The following is a 24,355-nucleotide window of genomic DNA, read 5'->3' on the forward strand; positions in this document are numbered from 1 at the left end:
AGATTCAAGAGTCACACAGAATTTCGATGTGAATCTTTGTCTTTTGACTTGGCAGCAGGTGAAACAAAACTCATTGAGAGTCATGTTTTTTTTTTTTTTTCCCTCACATAATGCTATAAATTCAATGTTTGGGATTAAATTTCGTATCATTCAGGCGTGTTGAGCAAATTTTGAATTAATACTTCCTTAAATCGGCTTGCTGATTTTAGAAAGTTAATTTTGGGGCGAGAGAAGCCAACACTATATCTCAGAGACACGAAGAATCAGGCACGGCAAAACATTCTGATCAACTTGATTTTCTAGTGATTCTGAAGATCCCGTCAGTAGAGTCTGTCCCACCATCGTGCGACACTGTGGGCCCCAGTGATAGTCCCTGTCTGATCACCTTAGCTGAAGTTATTAAGCCACAGAATAAGGCATAAAGGCCTGAAGGTATTATTAGTAATTTGCAACATAATGAATAATTATTCAATATTTAAACAAACGCAAGGAAGGTCAGACTGAAATGGATCATTCCATTCTAAGACCGTCCACTGGCCAATCGTGAGTGATATTTCCTTTGCTAAGCAGAACAAATATAGCCACTGAGTTCCATAATTCCTCATCCCTTTTTTCCTGTTTTTAAAGTTTATTTATTTTGAGAGAGAGAGGAAGAGAGAACAATAGCAGGGGAGGGGCAGAGAGAGAGGGAGGGACAGAATCCCAAGCAGGCTCCCCATTCTGCACTGAGTCTGACACAGGGCTCGATCCCACGACTGTGAAATCATGACCACGACTGAGATCATGACCTGAGCTGAAATCAACAGTCGGAGGATGCTTAACCAACTGAGCCACCCAGGCGCCACCCCCCTCATTTCTTTTAATGATCAGGAGGGAAACTTTAATTCTATGTGGCCATGAAGCTCTGCTTTTCAAAAACTGTTGTCCACCTCTGCTCTGAATTGGTCATGGCTGGTGGCTCTACAGCCATGCCACATGCTAGGCTTCGAATGTGGAATGTAGTACGAGAGCCTTTTGAAACTGGGGCAGAGGCAGAATGAGAAAGTGAACACATTTTAAGTTAGCCTCACCTTTATATTCAATAAATTGCCAAAAGACCTTACATGCAAATAAAATCAAAGCTCTGGGAAGAAGGGGGAGGAGAGACTCATCGGCATCCATGCCTAGTGCCTTACAAAGAGGGTCACAAACACTTTGAACTTAATGAGTATCCTCCCAGGGGGAGCCAAAACTCATGTTCAATAAGGGTTTTCAGTTACAAGACAAATACGTATCAGCAGAGCTCTGGACCTCAGAATTAGATAAAAAGGTAGCAATTCTTCGCTTTCTGAGCCCCTAGGATGCTCAGGCATGTGTCAGCCACATGTGGGGCTTTCTTCAGACAGCATGGTAATCAGCTGATTTCTCTGGAAGGTTCCATCACCAGGGCCCAGAGACCCATTTCTATGAAAATTTTCCTACACTCTGACCCCCTATCAAGTCACAAGGATCAAACCATGCATGGAAGACACAGGTCATGGGGACGCCTGAATTCTGGTCAAGGATATAAGGGTTAGAATCGATGAAATTGTAAGAGGATCAAGAAAACCTACTGGAAGCATGATCAACCCAAGGCCGCCACCACTGCTTTTTTTTGCCCTTGGCTTTCTGTTTGTCTGCTTCTCCTAAAATAAAATATGTCCAAATATTAATTCTTATGAAGTGAGAAAACAAATTTTGAAAACCACGCTTTAACAACTCAAATGTCAAAATCTAGGTAAGTTGCAAAAGTACATCAGACGTCAGGGAAAGAAACTATATCAAATCTGAAATGTTTACACGCATGAGCAGGCGATTTCACAAGGCAAATACTAAGTGTTCTAGGAACATTATGCCACATTTTTGCTTTCTTTTTAGTAATAGAGTGCATATAAAGAAATATAAGAAAGAAGGTTAGCTCTCAAAAAGGCATCGCACATTGAATTTTCCGGTGAATTAATAGAAAAGAAGCATCACCTAAACTTTATAAAACAATATAGTGGCAGATAATTTGTGAAGATGCATATATTCCAATAACCAGGAGTTTCCTTGTGATTATTTTCATGCATGGTTGGAAAAATACAAATTTATTGGTTATTAAATAGGTGCTATATATTAGAAAACACCATGTATTATTTTGCCATTCCCCTTCAAATAGAAAAGCATGCAAACTTCTATTAGAAGACCTTTTAAACTTAATTGGATATAGTAAATCTGCAGATATACTACAGATATAATAATGTATATTTCATTTTAGACTTCATTGGAACAGACAATAATTGAAGGATACTTAACTACCATTATTCAGATACCACATAAAATATGCATACATATTTCATTTTTGTATAACATTTATAGAAATCAAAGACAACAATAGACTGTGTACCTAAAATATCTAAAATATTTTCCCTAAAGGAATAAATTTAAGCAAATTCATTCTCATTTTCTTCAGAAACACATCTCTGTGAGACAGAAGCTAGGCTATGTGTTGATTAAAGTCATCGTGCTGAAGAAGAGATACTCATAAAGTCACGGATTCATTACATATGTACTTTGTGAAATAAATACATGTATCCCACTCACAATCAGAAGGTAAAACTTGCTGAGTTAAAAAAAAAATACAAGCATGCATAATACCGGCAGAGTAAAAGTAATGTTATCTTACAGCCCTAGCCCTTATCATGCTATTATTCAATGCCAAGCTACTTGAACAAGAGGGAAACGTCTCGACATACTTTCGTCATCCTCTTCAGAGAGTTTTTGGATGTCTTGGCCTTCCCCTGATTCCTGGGTCAAGCTCAGCATCCTCTCCTTACCCTTTTTGTATTTCTGTTGCCTGGCTTTGATGCGATCCATCCTATAAGATAAAGTAGCAGCAGCAATGCCAAGAACACACCCACAGTTACCACATGATCAGTTTGGGTTTCCACTTGTATGTATGTGGGTAAAATCACAAAGTGGTCAATATTTGGGACTTTTGAATGGTTTTTTTTTTTTATTGGCAACAAGCATCTTCTTGGGGGACAATAGATACATGTCTACACACACATATATGTGTATATGTATGTATACATATATGTATGTATATATATGTGTCTCCCCACATCTCCCTGTTATTTTGCTCTACATAGATGCTGGTCTTAATAATATGATCACAATTATGCTAAAGTTTGGTACACAGTACTTTATGTCCACCTACACCTTGTACCAAAGGCATTTTGAACACACTAGCGATGAAATGGAAGTCCTTTATTCTTCCAGATTTTGCAATTTTTAAAAATTGATACCTGTGTATCTCACATAGTTGTGAAAATCAAATGAACAGGTATGTAAGTGTGAGGACTATTTTGTAAAAAGCATGTTGCTCTTCAGATGTTCTTAAGTATTCTATCAGACCACGTGACTCTTCTCTCTCTCAAATCTAATCTCCTATTGGTTCTGGAAAAATGTATTATTGCATCTTTAATTACTGAGTTAGAGCCTTTTATTTTGTCTGCTTAATTGGGAAGTCCAACTATTCAGAAACTGCAGTGCTGAACTCTGTCTCCCAGACCTGTCCTCCTGCGGTGTTTCAGTTCTTAAGTTTCTTAAAATTCTGGACACGTTGCTCAAGTTTTTAAGCTGATTTCTGCTTCCTGCAACTTATACAGCACTTTTAGCTTCTCTTTGGCAATGATCATTACCTACCTTCTTTTATATTCTGACTTTCTGTCACTTAAGAGGATGCATTCTTAAAGCAAATGGAAAAATTCAGTGAAGTGAATGATAGTAACAGGTTTCCCCGATGGGTAATTAGGAACTCATTCTACATGTGGGTCCAAATTTATTATTTCTCTGAGCTGATGACTAGAGATCACAATGGCAACAGTTATGCCATAACTGTTTATATGACACTTTATGTAACTCATATCGTCAATTGCGGAATAAGCCAGGCAATGGGATGGTGTAAGTTATGCTAGCAAACATTTTTGCATGGGGAAAGGAGCTGGGAAATGAGGTCATAAGGGAATTAAGTAGTCTCAGCAAACTTGGGGGATTTTCCTGGTGGGCTGATGGAGTCTCCACTTTCCTGGAGAAAGTGGCTAGGTTTTGAATTCCGTGGCCATCAGCTCTTAAACCTGCCCCTCAAATGAAGAGCTACTGATCCTCGGAAGTGACATTTACTGCTGAAAATTTCACTCCAAGAAAATTCTTTTCAAGGGATCATTTAAAAATTAACTAATTAATTTTAAAAAGAAATTCTCAAAGCTCTTGAGTGGAGTCAGTCCCTTACTCGACTTCCCCAGAACGCTGCGGCAGAAAACAAGCTCTTGAAGGGAACACAGGGAAACGGGGGTTGTATTTCTAGTACTGCCTCTAGTTTGTTGGGGATTTTAAGTCATCTAATGTCATGGGTCAACAGTTTCTTCCCAAAGAGACTGTATCATACTATCTTTAGAGATCCTTCCAAAGCTAGGACTCTGTATTTATTCCTTTAATCCACAGATATAATGAACATTTGCTCCACCTCAATGGTACTGGCAAAGGCCCTGTCTCATTCATGAACTCTTTTCATCTTTATAAAAACCCAGATATGATTGTGAGCCCTAATTTCAACAGGAAGTTGAAATTCAGAGAATCTGAACGATGTGCTCATGGCGCCAGAGTAAGCAGCTGAACCAAGACTTGACATTGGTTTTATCCAACATGGCTCCCCTTTCTACCACGCTGCAGCCATCTTTCTTTTAAATTACTTCCATTTTCAGTCCAGTGAGCATAAGCTACTGCCATGACACAGAGCAAATACCCAGAAGTTGTAAAAGTTAACACAAATGGGTTTTTCAGGGGATTAAGGGTACCTGGGAGTGGAGAGCCAGCCCAACAGGATCAGGCAAACCAAAATTAAAAGGAAAGGAGAAGAGTGAAATAAAGCCTTCTTACTGCCTCTTCAGTTGATCCATTGATTTTTTCTCTTCCTCAATTCTTGCCTTTACAGCCTTTACAATTGTGGCCTGGAAAAGTTCAGCCCCTCTAGAGAAAAATCAGAAATAGAGAAAAAAATCAGTATTTCTATCCTTTTTACTTACCTTCCCCTGAAAATGATTATGAGGATTAGAAAACATTTCTTTTTAGGTCATTAACTGGATTCTTCTGGCTGGCAGTGGGAGTCTCAAGAGCCCGTGCAGAGGCCTCTTCCCAGTGGATGAACACAGCACAGCCACCCGCGGGAGGGAGTGGGCCTGCTCACAACCACAGAAGGTCAGTAAAACAAAACAAAACAAAACAAAAAAATGGTTTGTGTTTTTCAAGACATTGAAAAGAATGCATCCCTTCAAACCTGTCCCACTGAACCTCGTATCTTAGCGAAGCATTACTCACCTGACCTTATTATATATAGTTGCCCCATGAGGGACCATTTGCAAGGAGGAGTGAGTTCAGATTACTTTCCTACTCAATGAGCAGAAGCAGGTATGGAGTGAATTGGGCTAAGGAAATAGGCGAAGCTGGAGTTCAAGCTCCATCACGGGCATGTCTGTCTCCTGCCTCTTTGCCTCTCTGCTTCCCTCCTTCCAATCCCTCTGCCTGTTCTCACTTTTCAAGCCAACTTTGGGTCCTCCTAGATCTATTTCATCAACCTCTCTTAATATCTTCAACTCTGGTTCGTCATCTGATCATATCCGCTTGGTAAATCCCAAGTCAGCAGGAACCCAGTGGTGTGCCAGCCCTGTGGTCAGAGGTGCAGGACAGGCATGACTGGGCACGTTATCTGCTGACTCCTCATGCACCCTCGGAATTCTTCCCTACAGCAGCTATTTAAAACCCCTTCTACTTTTCTCGAATCTAGACTTCTGTCAAGGGCTCTTCACTCCTTGTTTCCTACTTCCCGAGAGAACGTAAGTCATGAGGCAATAGTTTGCTCAGCTGCCTCCCACCTAGCCTGCGGAAACTCTTTCCTGCAGTGACAGTGGGAAAGGTGACACTGTCGCCTACGGTCTGCCTGTGCACAAGTCCCTTCCCATCCCTGCAGCCAGAGTGGCTCCATCCTTCCCTTATTGCTCCGTTTCTGCATCCTCAGCCTTCTCACTGCCACTGAGTCCTCCTCACAAGCATGCCAACATGCTCACATCCTGCTAATCTTAGCAAATAAAAACCCGCGCACACTCACAGTCTTCTATGTCCGTGCATGAATATCTCCCAGTCACTGTCCCTAAGCCTTTCCCTTCAACCTCAGCTCTCCCATGTTTGGCTCTGGTGCCCAGGTGTTGAGGTCACCAATTTCCGTGTTCAATTTTCAGTCTTGTGTTTGTACATTCTGTCTGCTGAACATCTGTTTTGAAACAGCCTTTCTCGGGCTCCAAGGGCACCATGCTCTCTTAGCTTCCTTTTCTCCTTTCTGGATCAGAGTTGCTGGTCTTCTCTGCCCATCTCTTAAGTGTGGATGCTCCCCAGGGCCCTCTTCTCATTCACATTCCCTCCAACCACTCACCTGCTCTAATCCCATATGGGTCATGAGGCCCCTCGAGTCTGCTCCCACCTCCATGCCTGTCCTCCCACTGGACTTGCCAATGGATTTGGTTTTACAAGCTCACCAACCCAACAACTCAGGTCTGTGGTCAGTGTTCTCCCAAGTCTAGAGTTTCTTGGCATCTCTATATTTGGGAATGGTACCACCATTTGCTTCAACCAGAACCCTGGGCATATCATCCTCTACCCTCTCCTTTCCAGCTGCACCTCCCTTCCTTCCTTCCAATTTTCCAGTTGTGCCGATTTTACTCTTAAATATCTTCCTAGTTTATCCCATCCTGGTCTGAGCCATTGTCTCTCTTCTGGATCAGCAGAGAAGCCACCTAACCGGTCCCTTTGCCCACGGTCCTGAGTACACGCCACAAGCAGAGTGAGCTCCTAAAACATCATTAAGGCCACACCATTCCTTTGCTTCTTATCATCTGTGGTATTACTTTTAAAGTCATGGGGCGCCTGGGTGGCGCAGTTGGTTAAGCGTATGACTTCAGCTCAGGTCACGATCTCGCGGTCCGTGAGTTCGAGCCTCGCGTTGGGCTCTGGGCTGATGGCTCAGAGCCTGGAGCCTGTTTCCGATTCTGTGTCTCCCTCTCTCTCTGCCCCTCCCCCGTTCATGCTCTGTCTCTCTCTGTCTCAAAAATAAATAAGCGTTAAAAAAAAAATTTAAAGTCATAAACATGGTTTCTCAGGACCCTGATAATCGGACGTCTCCCTATCTCTCCAGCTTATTTCTCATCATTATCTTCACCTTCAAATTTCTGTTTTTCAACCATGCTGAGCTTCTCAGGGTTTCTTCATGAAAACTTCCCTTGGTAACTTCACTTGGGCTGTGTCCCTGGCCTTCCTCCTCTACCTCCTGTTCATCCCTCAGGGTGCCGCTTAGAATGGAAGGCTGCCGTGGTTCCTGCCATTTGCAGGTGTTTATGTACCCTTGATATAATCCCCACGGCTTCTCTCCTACCATCACACTAGTCACATGGCATTGTGACTGCCTGTTGACATGTCCTTCTCCCCACAAGGCTATAAGCTCTGTGAGGGGAAGGCCAACCATCTGTCTCCTTGTAACACAGTAGGCTGTGGACAAATCAATAAATGAATGAATGTCTTTTCTTTGGAAATTCCGTTGTGAATTCAACGCTTGTTAAGACATGGCTCTTCCTGAACAAGCACGAGCTGTACTCTGAACCAAAGCCATCAGTTTCTATAACATGAGGCATATGGCTTTCTAAATAACTGTGATAACTTTGAGGGAAAAATACCGGCTTACTATTATGATCTGGATGTCTAAGGACCAAATGTTTAAGAAAAGCCAAAAAAAAAAAAAAAAAAAAAGACGTATTTATCAGCACAAATACCAGTTGCTCTACAAGTAAATAAAATTTCTATTAGGATAAAATATCTTGGATAAGCCCCCCAAAAGAAAAAGAAACAAAAAGAAATAAAAAGGACAAGACATTGTGCTCTAATGAAACTGATATGCTGGGGGTTAGAAAAACAATTACAATGGTAAATTCTAGGGCCAATATTGGGCAGAAAATGAAGTCCCTGTTCATGGACATAGTGAGGGCCCATGGTGGCACAAAGCTCCTCAGAGTAAATGTAGGTCCCTTACTGAAAATTCTTTCTACTGGGCTCCAAGTTAGTGAACAAAGGCCAGGAACTGCTTCCCTATAAATGGCTTCTGAAATAAACATTTTGTTTATTCTGGCAGAGGGAAGGAATAGTCTCTAAGAGCACTGGTGGTATAAACAGAAGTGTATTAATCTAAAACACAAATCAAAATGATAGATTCTGGAAATTCCATATGAGACAAGCTGATGATTATCAGATTATTTAGCACCATGGGTCTGATGGAATCAGCAAGGCTGGTGTCCCTGACATGGGCAGAGCTGTCTAGGCATTGCCTTTAATACCTAGCTTTCTTCCCAGTCTTTGCCCTTAAAGCTACAAGATTGGGGCAAAAACTGGAAGAAGGGTGGAGTCTAGGAAGAAGAAGGTAGTGTGGCCCGGTGACCTCTTGTTAAAAGAGAAAATCAGGTTGTTGGGGAAAAGAGGTTGAAAGGAAGGAAAAGATAAGAAAAGATGGATAGGAAGGTTTAGAATGAGCTTCAGTATCTATCACACTCCTTCTCAACCTAAATCTGAAAAATAATACATAAGTGTGCTTTTCTCCGTTTTTAGGACAGAGCCAGAGAGGGTGAATGTGGACTAGTCTCTATAGAGATCAACACGGTCTGTGTTACAGCTCTTCCTGAGGCCAAAATGAGCGATGCCCAGTGAGGTGGTCTGTGCCCAGAGGGCTCTAGATGACCAGTCTGTCTTTGACCTCTCGTAGCATCCCAGATCTTTGTAAGGGTGACTTGGTACCAAAGACTTTCTTGTTACTCTTCTAGTTTAGGTTTTCAAGGCCTTGTGCTAAACCCTTCTTGGATTGGTTTCTCCAGAAGGGGTTTCTTAACCTATTGCAGGTTCTACAGGCAAGCTCAGACAAGAGCACAGTGCAATATTACTTCCAGACAGATACTTAAAGAGAAACCACTTGATTTCATGGCCTGACCCACCTTGATGCCAGGATCTGTGAAGCTTTTATATCAGCCACAACATGTAGGAAATAGTAACTCATGAAAACTCTTCTCTGCAGTAGGAGGAAGGCAAAACATATGCTGTCCCAAATAATTCCTGCTTCACCACTGGGGAGTTTACATGAGGAATCATCATCAGCTGGGGTCAAAAAGTAGAAAAAAAAAAACAAATTAAAATTAGCATCCATTTTCATTGTTATTTTATAATATCTGTGGCATAATCAGGCTTGGGAAACCCCACAGGCCTCAGAACAATATTCTGATGCATGGACCCACTTATGGATGGATTTATTTACAAGCAAAGACACACATTTCAATTCCAATGTCAACATTGATTTGTAAGACTGACCACAAGTAACAGTGTAAGGCACAGACAGGACTCTTCACCAAGGGTGCCTCCTCAGGATCTCTCTCTCTGGGAGAGAGAGGTTTCTTTCTCCCTGAACAAGGGCCATGGAGAAATAATGTCTCTATGTCCCAATGCCAGAGGCAATGCTCTGATATGAACAAATAAACAAACAGAAAACAAAACAAAAAGCCCCGGCTATTCTGGGAATGGTAATCCGAGTATAACCAGAAGAGCAGTTAACACAGTATGGTCTGTTAGAAAAAGAGGTTATCAACAGATATCTTTTTTTTTTTCAACGTTTTTTTTTTTTTAATTTATTTTTGGGACAGAGAGAGACAGAGCATGAACGGGGGAGGGGCAGAGAGAGAGGGAGACACAGAATCGGAAACAGGCTCCAGGCTCCGAGCCATCAGCCCAGAGCCTGACGCGGGGCTTGAACTCCCGGACCGCGAGATCGTGACCTGGCTGAAGTCGGACGCTTAACCGACTGCGCCACCCAGGCGCCCCGAGATATCTTATCCTAAATCAAAACAAATTCCCAGTTGCTCTTCATCCTGGGCAAAGGGTAGCCTGGATTGGAAGCCACAGTGGAGAGAGTGCCGTGGTCAAGTAGCCCCCATTTCGGGCACCATGGAGGACCAAGTGTGGTTTTGTCCTGGGTTCTGGTACAAGAGGCAGAGGATGGGAATAGAAACTTCTGCCTCTGCCCTGGAGTCTAACTGCAGAAACCGTGGAGGTTCTTCTAGTTGCCTTCCTGAGTTTGAGGTTCCCTGAGCTTCCTGAGGAGAGAAAAATCTGGAAGTCAGAGGTACTCTGACTACCCAAGAATCTAGCTGCAAACGCCACAGGCCTATGGACTTCTGTAACCCTTCCTAATGTAACTCAAAGAAGTTTGGGGAATTATTACAGGCCACATACAATCCCCAGACCTGCCAGGTCTTGTACGTTTCCAGAACATGACTAAACATGTCTAGAATAGGGGCACTTCATGGTATGGACAATAGAGTCATAATGTACTACAGTCCTATAGCCTCCATCTAGAAAGGGAATTGACCTCTTTTTTTCTGTTTTGTTTTGTTTTTTCATTTTATTTACTTTATTTAAAATAAGGTTTTTTTTAGTGTTTCTTTTTGAGAGAGAGAGAGAGAGAGAGAGAGAGAGAATGTGTACGCATGTGCATGCAAGTCAGGGAGGGGCAGAGAGAGAGGGAGACCCAGGATCTGAAGTAGGCTCCAGGCTCTGGGCTGTCAGCACAGAGCCTAACCTGAGGCTCAAAGTCACGAACCGTGAGATCATGACCTGAGCTGAAGTTGGACACTTAACCAACTCAGCCACCCAGGCGCCCCTCATTTTATTTATTTGAGAGAGAGAGGGAGAGAGAGAGAGAGAGAACACAAGTGGTGAGAAAGGCAGAAGGAGAGAAAGAATCTTAAGTACGTAGGGCTCAATCCTACAACCCTGGGATCATGACCTGAGCCGAAATCAAGAGTTGAAAGCTCAGTGGAGCCACCCAGGTGCCCCTTTGGCCTGATTTTAACATTAGAACAATACAACTGTTCTTCCTTCCCTGCCCTCCCACTTCCAAATTTGCTTTTCATACTTACGCATTTTATAGCCTTTGACTGTACAGGCCAGGCTGAACGCTTGGATCAACCAGCAACTATTTTGAACCAATTTTTCAATGTATCCACACGCTCCTATCTGAAAAACAAATGGGAGTGGCAAACTGTGAAACCCTGCACCCAGAAAAAGAGGTTGGTGTCTTGTGATCTCCGTAAGTGCAAGAATTCGTGAAGTCTCTGTGCTAATGATTCCAGAGGTAACCTGTAGTATGTAAATTTCAGTCACCATGGGGCAATGCATTTGATGCTTTAGAAGTACCATAGTTGCCTGGGGGAAGATAAATCCCATGAGTAAAGGAAGAGTCTTTAGTGTGATGATTTTAGCACTTAGAAGCCTCTGTCTTTTCACAGAGAAAATCCTGGACTATTGCAGGAACAAGATGAACTCTGTGATATCAAATGGGTGAGCAGTGACCCCCAAGACTTTGATTTTGGTACAGTCACTTTCCCACAAGATCGGACAAATTACACCTATGCTGTTTGCCAGAAGATCATCACAAACATCAGCTGCATGGTTCAGTTCTTAGAATAGGAAAAGAGTATGTATTCTGAGCCTTTTTTGGCCAATTCTCTGGGAAAAGGATTATTCTTTGTTGATTGGCATGTAGTTGTCTCATAACAATGATGCATGTTAAGTTCACATCTTGAGGGGGAAGGAGTTTAAACAAACAATCATTGCCAGCCAAAACATAAAGGTGATGACTGAATTGTGTGTATTTCCTGGGGATATGTGAGGTAGGAAAATGTCATTAGAATTTGCTTCCAAACTGGCAGTTACCCAGCTTGAGTTGCCCTGCCCATTGGAACACGCTTTCCATGTGACGATACCTGTCCTCCATGGTCATGCTTTCATTTGGGTTCTCTAGGTTGGGAATCTCCTCCTCCCTTTGCCTCCCTGGACACCCTTGATTCTGGTTTTCAAGTCTCTGACAGGTTCAAATGGCATCGCGTCTGGAAAGTCAGCTCCCAACTTACTTAAGCACGGTATGAGTCACTCCTTTTTCTTGTTCTGGTTTTCCGAAGATGTCGTGATAATTAGCATTAACAGACCAAATTATAATAACTAATAAGTAGGTTTGTTTTCCCTTTTAGAGTGTGAGTTCATTAGGGTAAAACTTGAAGGCAATACTGTACCTAGTTCTTCAAGAGAAAAGTAATGTCTAGCAAAGAACAAGTCTGCAATATAGGTTTACAGAATGAATGAATGAATGAATGAATGGACTTTGTAGCTACACCATTTTCAGGACTGGTTGTAGGAATCGGCGTCTGGCAACAGATCCCTCACCATCACACTGGCTATTAAATAAAATGTTATTCTGTAGTCCTGTCTCGTACCCTCTCCAAGAGCTTTCAAATACTACCCCAAACGTAAATAAAGATCAGTGGGGTAAAATTGTTGCATAAAAGTCACTTTTACTATCAACTGGTCTTAGACAAAATTTCAGTGGTCTTAGACAAAGTAAATGACTTGAATACATATTCATGGCAACCTACACTTGGCTTTCCAAGACCTCTATACACAGCAGTACATCTGTCAAAAAAAATTTAAATGACTTCATAGACTTGCCTCTCGAGCTCATCTTTAAGTAGCCAGGAAGGTGAGAAGCAGGAAATTCTCACATCACGCCTCCTCTAATGCACTATCACTACTAGAGAGTAGTGGACACAAGGATTCGCTTTGACTTAGGCCAGCTAGAGATGTATTAACTCGTTCAGCTCGTGCAAGGTTGCCGTTTAATTTCGTGAAACAAGTAAGTAACTTAAAAGCTGTTCTGTGAGCCAAACTATTTGATGCAATTCTAGGATTACTAGTGGGCAGTCTAAGTTACCTACCAGGCCAAGGGACAAGTTGTACCCTGAAACATGGATATTTAATAGCAGAGCAGCTAAATTTTGCAGAGGAAGGACATCTGTTTTGCCTCAACCCTCTACTGGCTTAGCTGAGCCCTAATCAGGACCCTTCTGCCCAGAGGTAACCACAAAGTTGCCTTCTCCTGTGTGTTTACATCTCATGGGTACATGAAATGTGCATTTAATAGCCCATTCTGCCTCATTCGCCACCCTACAGTGTTACAGAGAACTACGCTCATTTTATTTTGTACTTCCATAATGCTTTCTAGGCAAGCCAACATGATATGCCTTTGGAAGAGATTCAGTGACTAATTCAGCTCATGAAAGAGCCATTTTGTAGCACAAAGTGTGAATGGTGATAAATTATCCCTCAGAAGAAAGGGGATTTTAACTGAAAAGTACATTTTAGGATGCAAATACACATCCTCTTGTCATGTGACCTTGAGATGCTGACCTTGCAGCATCTCATTTGGGGCTTTTAAGAGAGCAGGGTGACTGGCAATTGGGCTTTTAATAACCACTGAATGGATTGTTTACTCTTGTGCTGAAACCACAAATGTGTTATACAGTGGGAGGCACTTACTGATAATATGTTTTTCATCGTAATCACAAAAACGTTGTATGCAATCAGCCAGTCCCAATAGCGCAGGATGCTCCTGATGGGTTTCAGCAGCAAATCACCCCCAAAGAGCAGGAAATAGAAGCAGGCCACCAAGTAACCCATGCAAAAGATGCTGATCCTGGTTGTCCCCGTGATGAAGATGATTGTGAGGACAAACCAGAAGAGGTAGCTGAAGATGATCACTTTGGACATGTCTAAGTACGATCTGGAAAACAAAACCGAACCATCAAAGGGCAACGATATAAACACACAAAAAAACTAAGTCGAGAGATTCTGCTTTAATGAGGGTAGGAGTTCATATTACTCATTTGACTCTCTCGTAAGCAAGGCAGGCCGTGGGCTCAGTATTCATCTTTCATTCAACACTGCCAGGTCTGTAGGAAATTCTTGCCCAGTTAGTAAGAGACAAAGAGGTAAGCTGCGCAAATACTTGTTAGTATCTTATTTGGGCCAAATTTCCCACAAACAGCAGGATTTTCCGCCTATTACTGGAGTACTCAAAATTCCTCCCTATCTTCCTGTGGGAGGCATGAAAAATTAATTATATGTTAGAAGAAATTCTAAGATACAGATGCCTTCTGAAGCAAGAGAACAGGGAAGAATGGATTCACTTTGAATGAACTAGACATTAATAGATAAAACGAATCCGTGTTCTACCCGAAGGTCTTACTGGAGATGGAAGTCTGTCCCTGCAGATGAGTAGTAATTCTCACAAAGCATACACGGTCATGGTGAGGCTTGTAGGCTCTGTCCAACACTGTGTCTTTGGATGGCGTCAAGATTCCTTTTTGGGGAGTAATTTTCCCTGTGACCTTCCTGATGAAAGGTGAGGCAGCCTGTAGGTCACTCACTGTGCAATAAATGGCAGCTGCTGGGAGCTTCGGAGCATGGGTCACTTGAAAGCTGAGGGAAGTGGTACCCACAGGCCAAGACCCATCTGTTTGTTTAATTAGAGCTTCTTTAACTTGGATGTTTTGCTTTAGCTGTTTCTCTTCCCAGGTAAGGGCAAATGCATAGTAGAACCAATTGTGGGTCAGTTATTTGATGAATGAGCTGTGATTTTGTAAGAGTTAACAAGTAATTTCTTGACAAAATCTGGACTCCACTACCCAGCATCATTAGAGAACATCATTCCTAAAAGTACACTGTCACATAAGCAACCTTTTGAACTTGACCCTTTGGGGACTAAAACACTCAATCCTTTAAAATTGTTTCCTGAAATGTTCATCTCAGATCTATTTCACTCTTCTTTACCTTCCTCCCGAAAGGAGAATGAATAACATGTCAGTATATGTCAGGATCCCGGAAGCACTGCAGGTGAAATTAATGATTCAGATGAGGGGTAACATGGGAAGGCCCACAGGGCCTTCTGGTGTGTGTGTGTACGTGTGTGCGCTCTGGAGTCAGCAGAATCAGCCTGCTGGCATTCTGGGTGTGAGCGTGTGTGTGTACAGAAACGTGTGTGGTAGTGCACCGTGTGCTTTCCATGGATTTCCCTTCCTTGCCTGCAGGTGCTTCTCATTCCTGCTCCAGCGGTCCTGGCCTCCACTCCTCAGCACTTCACCTGCTTTAGTCTCAGGCATCATTAAGACCAAGCTTGTGAGGGCCATATGGAAAAGTCTAGTCAAGGTGCCCTGAAGAGGAGCCTCATGGGCCCCGGAGCACATGAATGAGCCATGGTGGCATGTCATGAGGTTAAGTGGCTCCTTTCCAGAGCGGCCAAGCACGTGCCCACGGAGAGGGTGTGTGGGACTCCACGGTGCCCCCGACTGCCAAGTGCTTGCTAGCTTCCAGCTCGTGACTGTGCTTTGTGATGGGTCACTTCCTGATGCGTACTTGTCCGGCAGCCCTAATTGGGAAACAGAACTAAAAGCTTGAAATAATTCCATCTTGGAAAGATATCACTTTAAAAATCAGTGGTGCACAAACGTTACCTTGTTGACGTTTTAGGCTTTTCATAAGTGCACTGTAGAGTTGAATACATGTCTTTTTCCCTTCAAAATAGGGAAAAAGATGAGCTGCACTGATTTTTTTTCCCCCTTAGTATCACAGAGAAGAGGTAGAAAGTGGAAGTCCTAGCTTATATTCGTGTTTAGTATGATACATTATTCCTAGAAGGAATCTATAGGTCTACATAGCTTATCATTTTCTTTCTTTCTTTCTTTCTTTCTTTCTTTCTTTCTTTCTTTCTTTCTTTCTTTCTTTCTTTCTTTCTATTTATTATTTTTTTTGAGAGAGAGAGAGCACGAGCTGGAGAGAGGCAGAGAGAGAGAGGGAGAGAGAGAATCCCAATCAGTGCAGAGCCTGACACGGGGCTTGAACTCACAAACCGTGAGATCATGACCTGAGCCATAATCAACAGTCAGATGCTTAACCGACTGAGCCACCTAGGTGCCCCTACATAGCTTATCATTTTAAAGCAAATTCACTTATTGGTTTGTTCAGTATATGCTGAGCTCTTAGGCCGCAGAAGGGCCTCAGCTCCCAGTTACTGGAGCTGGGTTGACTGGCTTCAGATCCTTGCTCAGATTCCTGATCCACAAAATGGCAATAACAGTATCTCATAGGTGGTCGTTAGGGTCAGATGGCTTCATCCATGTAAAGCACCTGGAACACAGACTGGCACTCTGCAAGCACTCAGTTACCGCTGTTATTAACATTGCTATATGCATTATAGGCCAAAGACTATCGGTACAGATGGGGGCAGGCATGTACACGAAAAGTAAGTTAGAAGTGGACTTTGCCCTAAGTTGCCTATATCTTAGACTGGGGGTGGAATAGGTTTAGATTCTTCAGATAACAATCCCATGCAAACACGATACTCTGGGAGTCAGAAGCTAGGGAGCAAATCTCAGGTGAGGAGAGGCACACTGGCTTGAACAAGACTGATTTCCACGTGGCACTGATGCACAGCCTCCCCGGGGCCCTGACAGCAGAACTGGAGGGTGGATGCTAGTTAGTGAGGATCGGCAAGTCCAGGGGCACACGGCTAGCGAGGAGGCATAGAACATCTCGCCAGCCTGTCAGATCCCTGACCACAGGGGTGGAGCTGGACTGTGAGAGTTGACTCTGGAGGCAGTGGAATGCCCGCCACAAAGTGGCATCAGGCAAAAAAAGCATGAGGACTTGGGAACCCAGAGAACACAGAAGGAATGCATAGTGAGAAATTTCGTCAGGTTCAGACACACACTCTGCAGAGGGGACTATCAGGCTGCCCAGATCGGCTGCCACCAGACTGCAGAGGATGGTGGAGGACAAAGGAGGTGCTGCCGGGGGGAAGCCGCACACCCGAGGAGATGGCACATAAGGGGGGGGGGGTGCCAGCACAGGACACGCTGTGGTTCCCATGGAGCCCACTGGCTATGGGGGACCAGGAAGGGGAAGAAGGACAGGGGACAAAGATGAGGAACAAGGGATCAGGATGGACAAGGGATGAAGAGGAGTTGGAACAGAAGATAAAGATGGGGGACAGTGAACAAGAGCAGGGGGTCTCTGCTGGAGCACCAGGAAGCAGTATCATGGGCACCAGTCAGTTTGTGTGTGACGAAGCGGAGGGAAACAGACGGGACGTGTGTGGGTCGTGCCGAGGAAAGCAGGAGCAGAACCGTAATTCTGAGACCCAGTCTCCCGATCGCCAAACCCTCTCCATTTATGAGCTTGGCATGTACAGGTAGGTGCCCAGTTTCCCAAGAACGGGGAGAAGGGACCGTGAGCCGAGGTACGGCTTCCAAGTGAAACACACATGCAAAATGGCTTTCGACCCGCACAGCCACCCTCACCTGCAGTGAATGAAATCTGGCACGGGGTTGTGCTGGCTGAAGGAGGCCGCGTCGAGGTTCATGCAGATCTCCACGTTGTCCCCTGCCATGATCCGCACTGCAGCCTTGTTTTCATCCTCAAAGATCTGCCTTTGCAAGGAGGCGCACAGGAGCAGCATGAAGTCATCTGGCAGGACAGAGAGATCACTGAGTCACCTTCTCCTCATCCGGGTTTCCATGATATAGGAAACAGTCCCCACACGGCAGGAGTGGCTCCCCAGATCCCGAGTGAGTTGCATTCCCAAAGTTCCCAATGTGCAGTTCTCCTTGGATTCTCATCTTGGGGCCAAGTCCCACCTTGCCCACCATGGAAGATGCAAGAGGGGGGCACAGACACAGGGGAGCCTGGATTTTGTTTACACATTGGTGGGTATGAGTATCAGGTGATAATCACTAGTCTTAGGACTTGCTTATGGGATGATGTTTACTTGCATTTATCTCCCACCAGAATTTTAAGGAGGCCACTCGAGTACACTTCTCCATCTTTATCTTTTTACTTATGGTAGAGGCAGGTACTTCCGGTTTTCTTCATCCTCTATGGGATCCCCATTGTACTTGTAACCAGACCCTTTCCGGAGTGGACACGGCAACGAAGGCAGGGAGCTCAGGTGAAGATCATGGCCAGTTACAGGCTGGCAGCCTCCAGCACCAGTGGCTTCGTCGTACTTTATATTCAACCTGAGTGTGAGTAGGCAGCACGGACCCTCTGTAGGTGACCCTCTCATCTTAGGTGGGGCTGCTCCAACCTTGGGACCATCAGCCTGCCCTTGGAAGGGCCAGGGGCTACAGCCTGGCACCAGAGCAACTGCAGTTTGGGTAGCATCTTCCTGGCTTCTACCCTCTCAGTTTCAGCTTTGGTCTGTCTGTTCTAGCGGCCTGAAATAACCCACCTCACAAAATACAAGGCTTCCCTCTGCGGTCTGCCTGCTGGAAGGCGGAGGAGTGGTGGTGTGTGTGCGGGGGCGGTAAAATCGTGGAAGTGGATATGGTATTTCCAATGTTTATTTATTAATTTTGCAAATGTAATAGGGCAAGTAGAAGCCATTAAGGACCTGTGATATTAATGCATCAAGACAAGCTTTTACATGATCGCAAAGTGCAGTGGAAGAAGGGGGGGGCACTAATGCATAACACACGAAGAAGACTTCGCAAAGAGAAAACCAAACCCCAGTGCTCCGTGGCCCCGGGGCTGCAACACTTACAGACAAGAAACACGGGGTTGGGCCGCACGATGAAGTCTGGGAAGTACAGCCACTTTATGATGTTGTCATTGAAGCTAGCACCCTTGAATCTCCACGGGTAATCTGCAGGGAGGGAAGTGGTAAAGAGCAAAATCAATACGCTTCTTCACTGCCCTCGCCCCAACTGTCCACAACATAAGGGCTGATTACAAGAGCGGCGGGCTCCTGGGGAGAGCCCACTCACCCCTGCAAGGAGCCGGAGGGACGCCGATGCAGATGAAATACTGGAAGGTGATGATGCATGCCAGGAAGCAGCAGTACTTGGGCCAGATCTCAGCAATGGCCTTTCTTCTGCGCCGATACAAGACGGCGATTAGCCAGCAGGCGTGAATCATGGCATAGAAATCCATTCGCTGACCGATTACATTAACTGACATTAGGAAACAGGTCTGTATAAGGATGAAAAGAAGAAAAAAAAAACAAAACAAAACCAAAAAACAAAAAACAATCGGATTTACAGAGAAGGGGAGTGGTGTCACCTGTCAGCCCTGGGCAGGTGCCTCAGAGACCTGCATTCCTGAGGGTAGGTCTGTCTACACACGTTCGCCAAGTCTTGCCTCTTTGGGGTGTCTTTCAGCATGAAGACTGAAATAGCATATAAATTACTGCCAAGGGAAAGACTGACTACATCAGTGTTAGCAAGAACCGCTTCACACTGTGAAGAGAATACAGCTATGATCTCTTCATGTTCCAAATGTGCTCCGTTAAGAGACAGGCACCTACCGCAACCCTTTCAGGTCAAAGCAGTTCATTTTGGCTCAAGTTAAACTTTCAGAAAGAATGCACAGAACACAAAGAAGATTTGTAACACATTAAAGAAACCAGTTAAAATGACAACGTGGTATTCATGCATCTGTAAGGCTACAGAGATCCAGAGGGGCCAAGTTCATGGCTCCAGAGTATGGAGCACTGGCCTTGGTCTCAGAAAACTTTCAGCCAGGCCAGGTTAACCCTTTAGGAGAATCTCTTTCTGCTGATCTGAAGAAGACAGTCATCACAGCATGGAGGTGTACAAGTAAGCTCCAGTGGCCAACTGGCCAAAAACAGCGATTGGGATTTTCACAGAAAACAGAAAAAAATATATGTCAGCAAAGAAACTCACCTCCAGACCAAACTTGTAGAAGAAGTAATTTATGAAATACTTGGCACAATTAATAAGTCCATCATCTAGATGGAGTCTTGTAATGTCATGAAAGATGGTTTTAGACACAGGGGCCATGAGGTTGTTTCGACCTCGATAGTATTCCTGATGGCGGTAAATTGTAACCTCAAAGGCCAGAATGGCCAGCATCAGCAGATTATTCTACAAAGCAAGAAAACACAATTGTGCGAAGCCAAACGCTTGAGCTGGGTAATTTTAAACAATCCCCACAATATATTATTTCTTTTCCCATTCGTGGTGTCTAGAAGAACAATGCTTTATAAAATCCCCCCTCTATAAAAGCCTTGGGTTCAAAGTTCATTTTCCCTATGGTACGGTAATGAGGTGGAGTTATGTGCATTCTGCCAGTCAGGGTGATTCCCGTGATACTAGGATCTAGAAACTCTAGACAGAGGGCTGGTGATGCTCATACCTGTTTCTGGAAAAGTACACTACCCATAGGAAGATGCAGTGAGCGGTTGCCTGGGGAGGGTGGTCCACCTCGTTTGCAAGTAAAGGTGCAAAATGGTACAGGGCCATCTGGGAAACACACTAAAGCTGGGGCAGAAATCTTTTAACACCTCGGAAATCTGGCTAGAGAGAGCTGCACACTGACAAGCATGCTCCTTATGACAAAGTAATCAGAATCATACTGAAAGTCGTTAACATTAATGGAACCTTATGTGGCCAGACACTGTTCTGACTGTTCTTGTCAAATACCAGCTCCTTCTACCCTTATGATAGGTCTTGATGGTGGAGAGCATTAGTATTGCTGCACATGATGTCTGTCATATGAGAAGAGAAAGCTACACACAAAAACGGGATGCCTTGTACATTTAAAAATTCCAGGCATTGAGTATGAATGCTTTTTTTTTTTTAAAGTGTTTCTGTCAGTGTGTTAGGAAGACTGCTCAGATCATCCAATCAAACTAAAATAGGAACAGTCTTAAGTATATACTGCTTTCATTCTGTTTGTTAGGACTGGTTGCAAGTTTCTTTTCAAAGATATGTTGTTTAAAATTGTATTCCCTTTAAATATAATACATGTCTTTCATTAAACATTATAGAGACATAGAATTCAGACAGCAAAAATTACTCATAAATCTACAGCTGCTTCTCAGAAATAACCACTATATACAATTTGGTATATTTTACTTAATGTTTTTGCTTGCATCTAGAAGAGATCATATGATGCATATGGTGTATTGAAATTTGCTTTTTTTTTTTTAAAAAGTGAATATATTTTGGACATCGTTCAACATCTCACAGTATCAGTCTACAATCTTTTACATCATATTCCAGTGAATATTACATTTGTTATACTTTATTCAATCAATTTCAAACTACTTGATCAATTTCTGTTTGGTACAATGCAACACTGATGGCCATGCTTAGTCATTTGTTTTAAAGGTGACCCCAAATGTCACACAAAAAGGTTAGCTTTCTCTCAAATGTGATATCAGAGGTTTCAAGGCAGAGGATCAGGCATTAACTGTGCAGAGGCACAAGCGAAGCATGACGGAGGCCTTACCCTCAGGTAGACGAGCAGAGGGGAAGATTTCCTCAGGCCGACCCATTCTGTTGGGTCAATAGGAGTGCTGTAGAGTTGAGACTTGTTCAACTGGTGGATGGGTATATTCGTTTGGTTTTCATTTGGCTGAAAAGAAGAGAACATGGGGTTAAAAATTTCTCCTTCAGCTTCCAGCAAAGGGACCTGGTGGGGACAGGGAGGGAAAGATCCACGTCAGGGGGAAGATCTTAGCATGAGAAGAGAAGAAGGGTCAGAACATATCCAACATGGCTGAGGTGACTGGAAGGCCAGGCAGAATGTGCCTGGGGGTATGGGTTTCCCAATAGCCGCCTTGCTTCCCTAAGCCCCAGTCAAGAAGATTCCCCGCTCTTTGAGGCTCACCAAGGAACAGTTAACAGAAAAGTTCTCAGGCTTAATGGTTTGCAGCTGGTACAACATTTTGCAGACGATGATCACACACGTCCAGACGGTGCAGACACTTGAAGCCAGACGGCGTAGCTTGGCGTATGGCAGAGCAAAAGCCCAAGAAATCAAAAATACAGAGTTGAACAGTGACACCTGAAAACATAAAAATCGGAAATGGGGACAAAAATACGTAATACGGCATAACATCCACACAATGCGGCAACTCGACTTACTCAGTTCAGCAGAGTTTGATGGAGTTCCCAGCACACACAGGGCATTGCCCTATGTGTGTATGTGTGGAGATATCTCACATGGCAGAAAGATACATAACCAGGATATGTTAATACAGCGTAGTAGTGGCTCAACTATAGATGGGAACAGGCTTCTATGAGAATACCCAGAGGGGGTCCTTGGCCAATGTGGAACTTCCAGAACATTTCCCGGAAGAGACACTGCCTGAGCGAAGCCTTGAAAGATGCATAAAGCCAGCCAGGCCAAGAAAGATGAGAAGCATATTCCAGGTAAAGGATGTACAAGAAAAGGCAGGAAAGCATGAGGTGGCATGGTAGGGACAGGTGATCACAAACAACTGGAAATTCTGGAGTTGAACACAGTGAGCTGCAGCAGCAAATGAGGCTCAAGATGCAGCTGGGTGCTGAACTTTTATGGACCTTTTTTAGACCATGCTATGGCCTATGAACACCTTGTGCAGAAAATAGAGAGCCAAGGGGCGCCCGGGTGGCTCGGTCGGTCGGGCATCCGACTTCGGCTCAGCTCATGATCTTGCGGTTCGTGACTTCGAGCCCCGCATCCGGCTCTGCGCTGACAGCTCGGAGCCTGGAGCCTGCTTCGGATTCTGTGTCTCCTCCTCTCTCTGCCTCTCCCCTGCCCATGCTCTGTCTCTCTCTGTCTCTCAATAATAAATAAACGTTAAAAAAAAATTAAAAAAAAAACAAACAAAAAGAAAATAGAGAGCCAAGACTTCCCAGGGAAAATCTTCAGGAAAGACTTTCATTTGTTGAAATAAGTATGACCGAAGAATGGAGGTACATCACCTTCAATGAGAGGTGAGGAGACCAGCTTACATGTGCTGCCAGGAGAGCATGACCAGAGCCCAAACTAGGGCAGTGGAGCAGAGACGGGGATGAGTCACAGATTTGAGAGGTCGTAAAACTAGCTGGAGTTGTTGGCTGGTTGGCTTGGAGGTGGTGATGGGTGGGGTAAAGGAGGAGCCATAAGAATGCCTCCCAGGTTTCTGGCTTGGGAGCCAGAGCCTTGAGAAGATGACAGGGCTGCTACTGAGATATGATCTTGTGGGGGGAGGGGGCAGGTGTAAAGAGGGAAGGCAGTGACTGCAGCTTGGGTGTAGACTCCATGTATGTTTATCAATCAGGTGATATGTCCACTCATTTCCAACTGTTCTCCATAGGCAATGGTTCGCTGAACAATATGGAAGCACAGTCATCTTACTCATCCATGGAAAACACTCATGTGATTAAAATAATGATTAAAATAATATCTTAATATTGTTAAAGTAATGTCCTAAGAACATTCAATATTATCGGCATGAATTAATTAACATTAGCAGCATGTGCTCAATTGATAAAATTCAACAGGTACAAAGGGCTAAGCACACTATGGGCTATCAAAAACATGGATGCCTGTTTGGTCTATAAAACTAAAGAACAGGAAGTGTGGAGATTCCAGGACAGTATTTAATTCTGTAATTTGTTAGCTACTACTTTTCTACTTAATTATTTGTCACTGTCCAAGGCAAGGGACCTCTCTGGGAATTAAGGGCTGAAATATTAGGGTAGTAAGAACTGCCTTACAGAATTAATTGAGGAGGAAAGAAATATTGCCCTGTGAAGTATACAACACTCACAAACACAACAAATGTTACATTTTAACAAAATACTTTGATGGCTAAGTGACTCATCCTCAGTCATCGGCAAGTGTCATGTTAACTGGGATGTTAAAAAACATCCTTTCCTCCTCAATTAATTCTGTAAGCCTAGTAAAGCTACTATGACATTAAGGCTCTTCATTATTCCTTTTATTATGTATTTAAGGCACTGAGTACAAAAACAGCACAATGAATTTACATACAACTCTTCATCTTTTGAGTGTTAGAGAAAGAGAAGAAAAGATCTATTTTATTAAGTCTTAGTTAGGTTCAAAGTATCATATCCTGTGTGGATCCCTGGCCTCAAGAGACATATGAGGCAGTACAGAATAGAACTGCATAAAGGGCTCATGACAATATGGTGGAGGGGATATTTGCATGGGCTGATGCTGGCTGTACGGGTGCACAGGGCTGAATGGCTAGTCAGGGATTAGGGAAGATTGCTCAAGGGCATTCAATCTAAACTGAGGACAGAGGTACAAATAGGAGTTAGCCAGGCAGAGGAACTGTAGGGATGGGGCCTTCTGGAGAGAGCGAGCATGGAGTGGATGTCCTTGGTGCCCCAAGAAGCTCACTAGGAGAGGACTGTGATCAGGGTCTCTGTAGAAGGCTTTGGGATCCACCTAGGTAGGCTAGGGTGTTTGGGAAAGAAAATGGCGAAGCGCTCTAGGGCCAGATCATGGGGGTCCTATATCTCATGTTTGTGAGGACAGGAGAGCTGGTGAAGGTTTTTGAGTTGACGATTAACAGGATCATATTTATACACTG

The 24,355-nt window shown here is 43.8% G+C and overlaps 1 protein-coding gene across 9 annotated transcripts in view; it reads right to left on the bottom strand.

Moving 5' to 3' along the window:
• PIEZO2 (piezo type mechanosensitive ion channel component 2) overlaps window positions 1-24,355 on the bottom strand; it is a 465,880-nt gene that overhangs the window by 64,049 nt on the left and 377,476 nt on the right. For all 9 annotated transcript variants that reach the window (XM_045041964.1, XM_045041959.1, XM_045041957.1 and 6 more), the window contains 12 exons: window positions 21,658-21,834; window positions 21,277-21,402; window positions 19,707-19,907; window positions 18,789-18,993; window positions 18,566-18,667; window positions 17,325-17,490; window positions 13,507-13,750; window positions 11,055-11,151; window positions 9,081-9,240; window positions 4,939-5,028; window positions 2,754-2,875; window positions 1,593-1,664 (listed from right to left, as the gene is read on the bottom strand). In XM_045041964.1, the coding sequence (XP_044897899.1) occupies window positions 1,593-1,664; window positions 2,754-2,875; window positions 4,939-5,028; window positions 9,081-9,240; window positions 11,055-11,151; window positions 13,507-13,750; window positions 17,325-17,490; window positions 18,566-18,667; window positions 18,789-18,993; window positions 19,707-19,907; window positions 21,277-21,402; window positions 21,658-21,834 (1,762 nt within the window). The remainder of the gene's footprint in view (window positions 1-1,592; window positions 1,665-2,753; window positions 2,876-4,938; window positions 5,029-9,080; window positions 9,241-11,054; window positions 11,152-13,506; window positions 13,751-17,324; window positions 17,491-18,565; window positions 18,668-18,788; window positions 18,994-19,706; window positions 19,908-21,276; window positions 21,403-21,657; window positions 21,835-24,355) is intronic.

This window comes from Felis catus, chromosome D3 (assembly GCF_018350175.1).
Source record: "Felis catus isolate Fca126 chromosome D3, F.catus_Fca126_mat1.0, whole genome shotgun sequence".
Lineage (NCBI taxonomy): Eukaryota > Metazoa > Chordata > Mammalia > Carnivora > Felidae > Felis > Felis catus.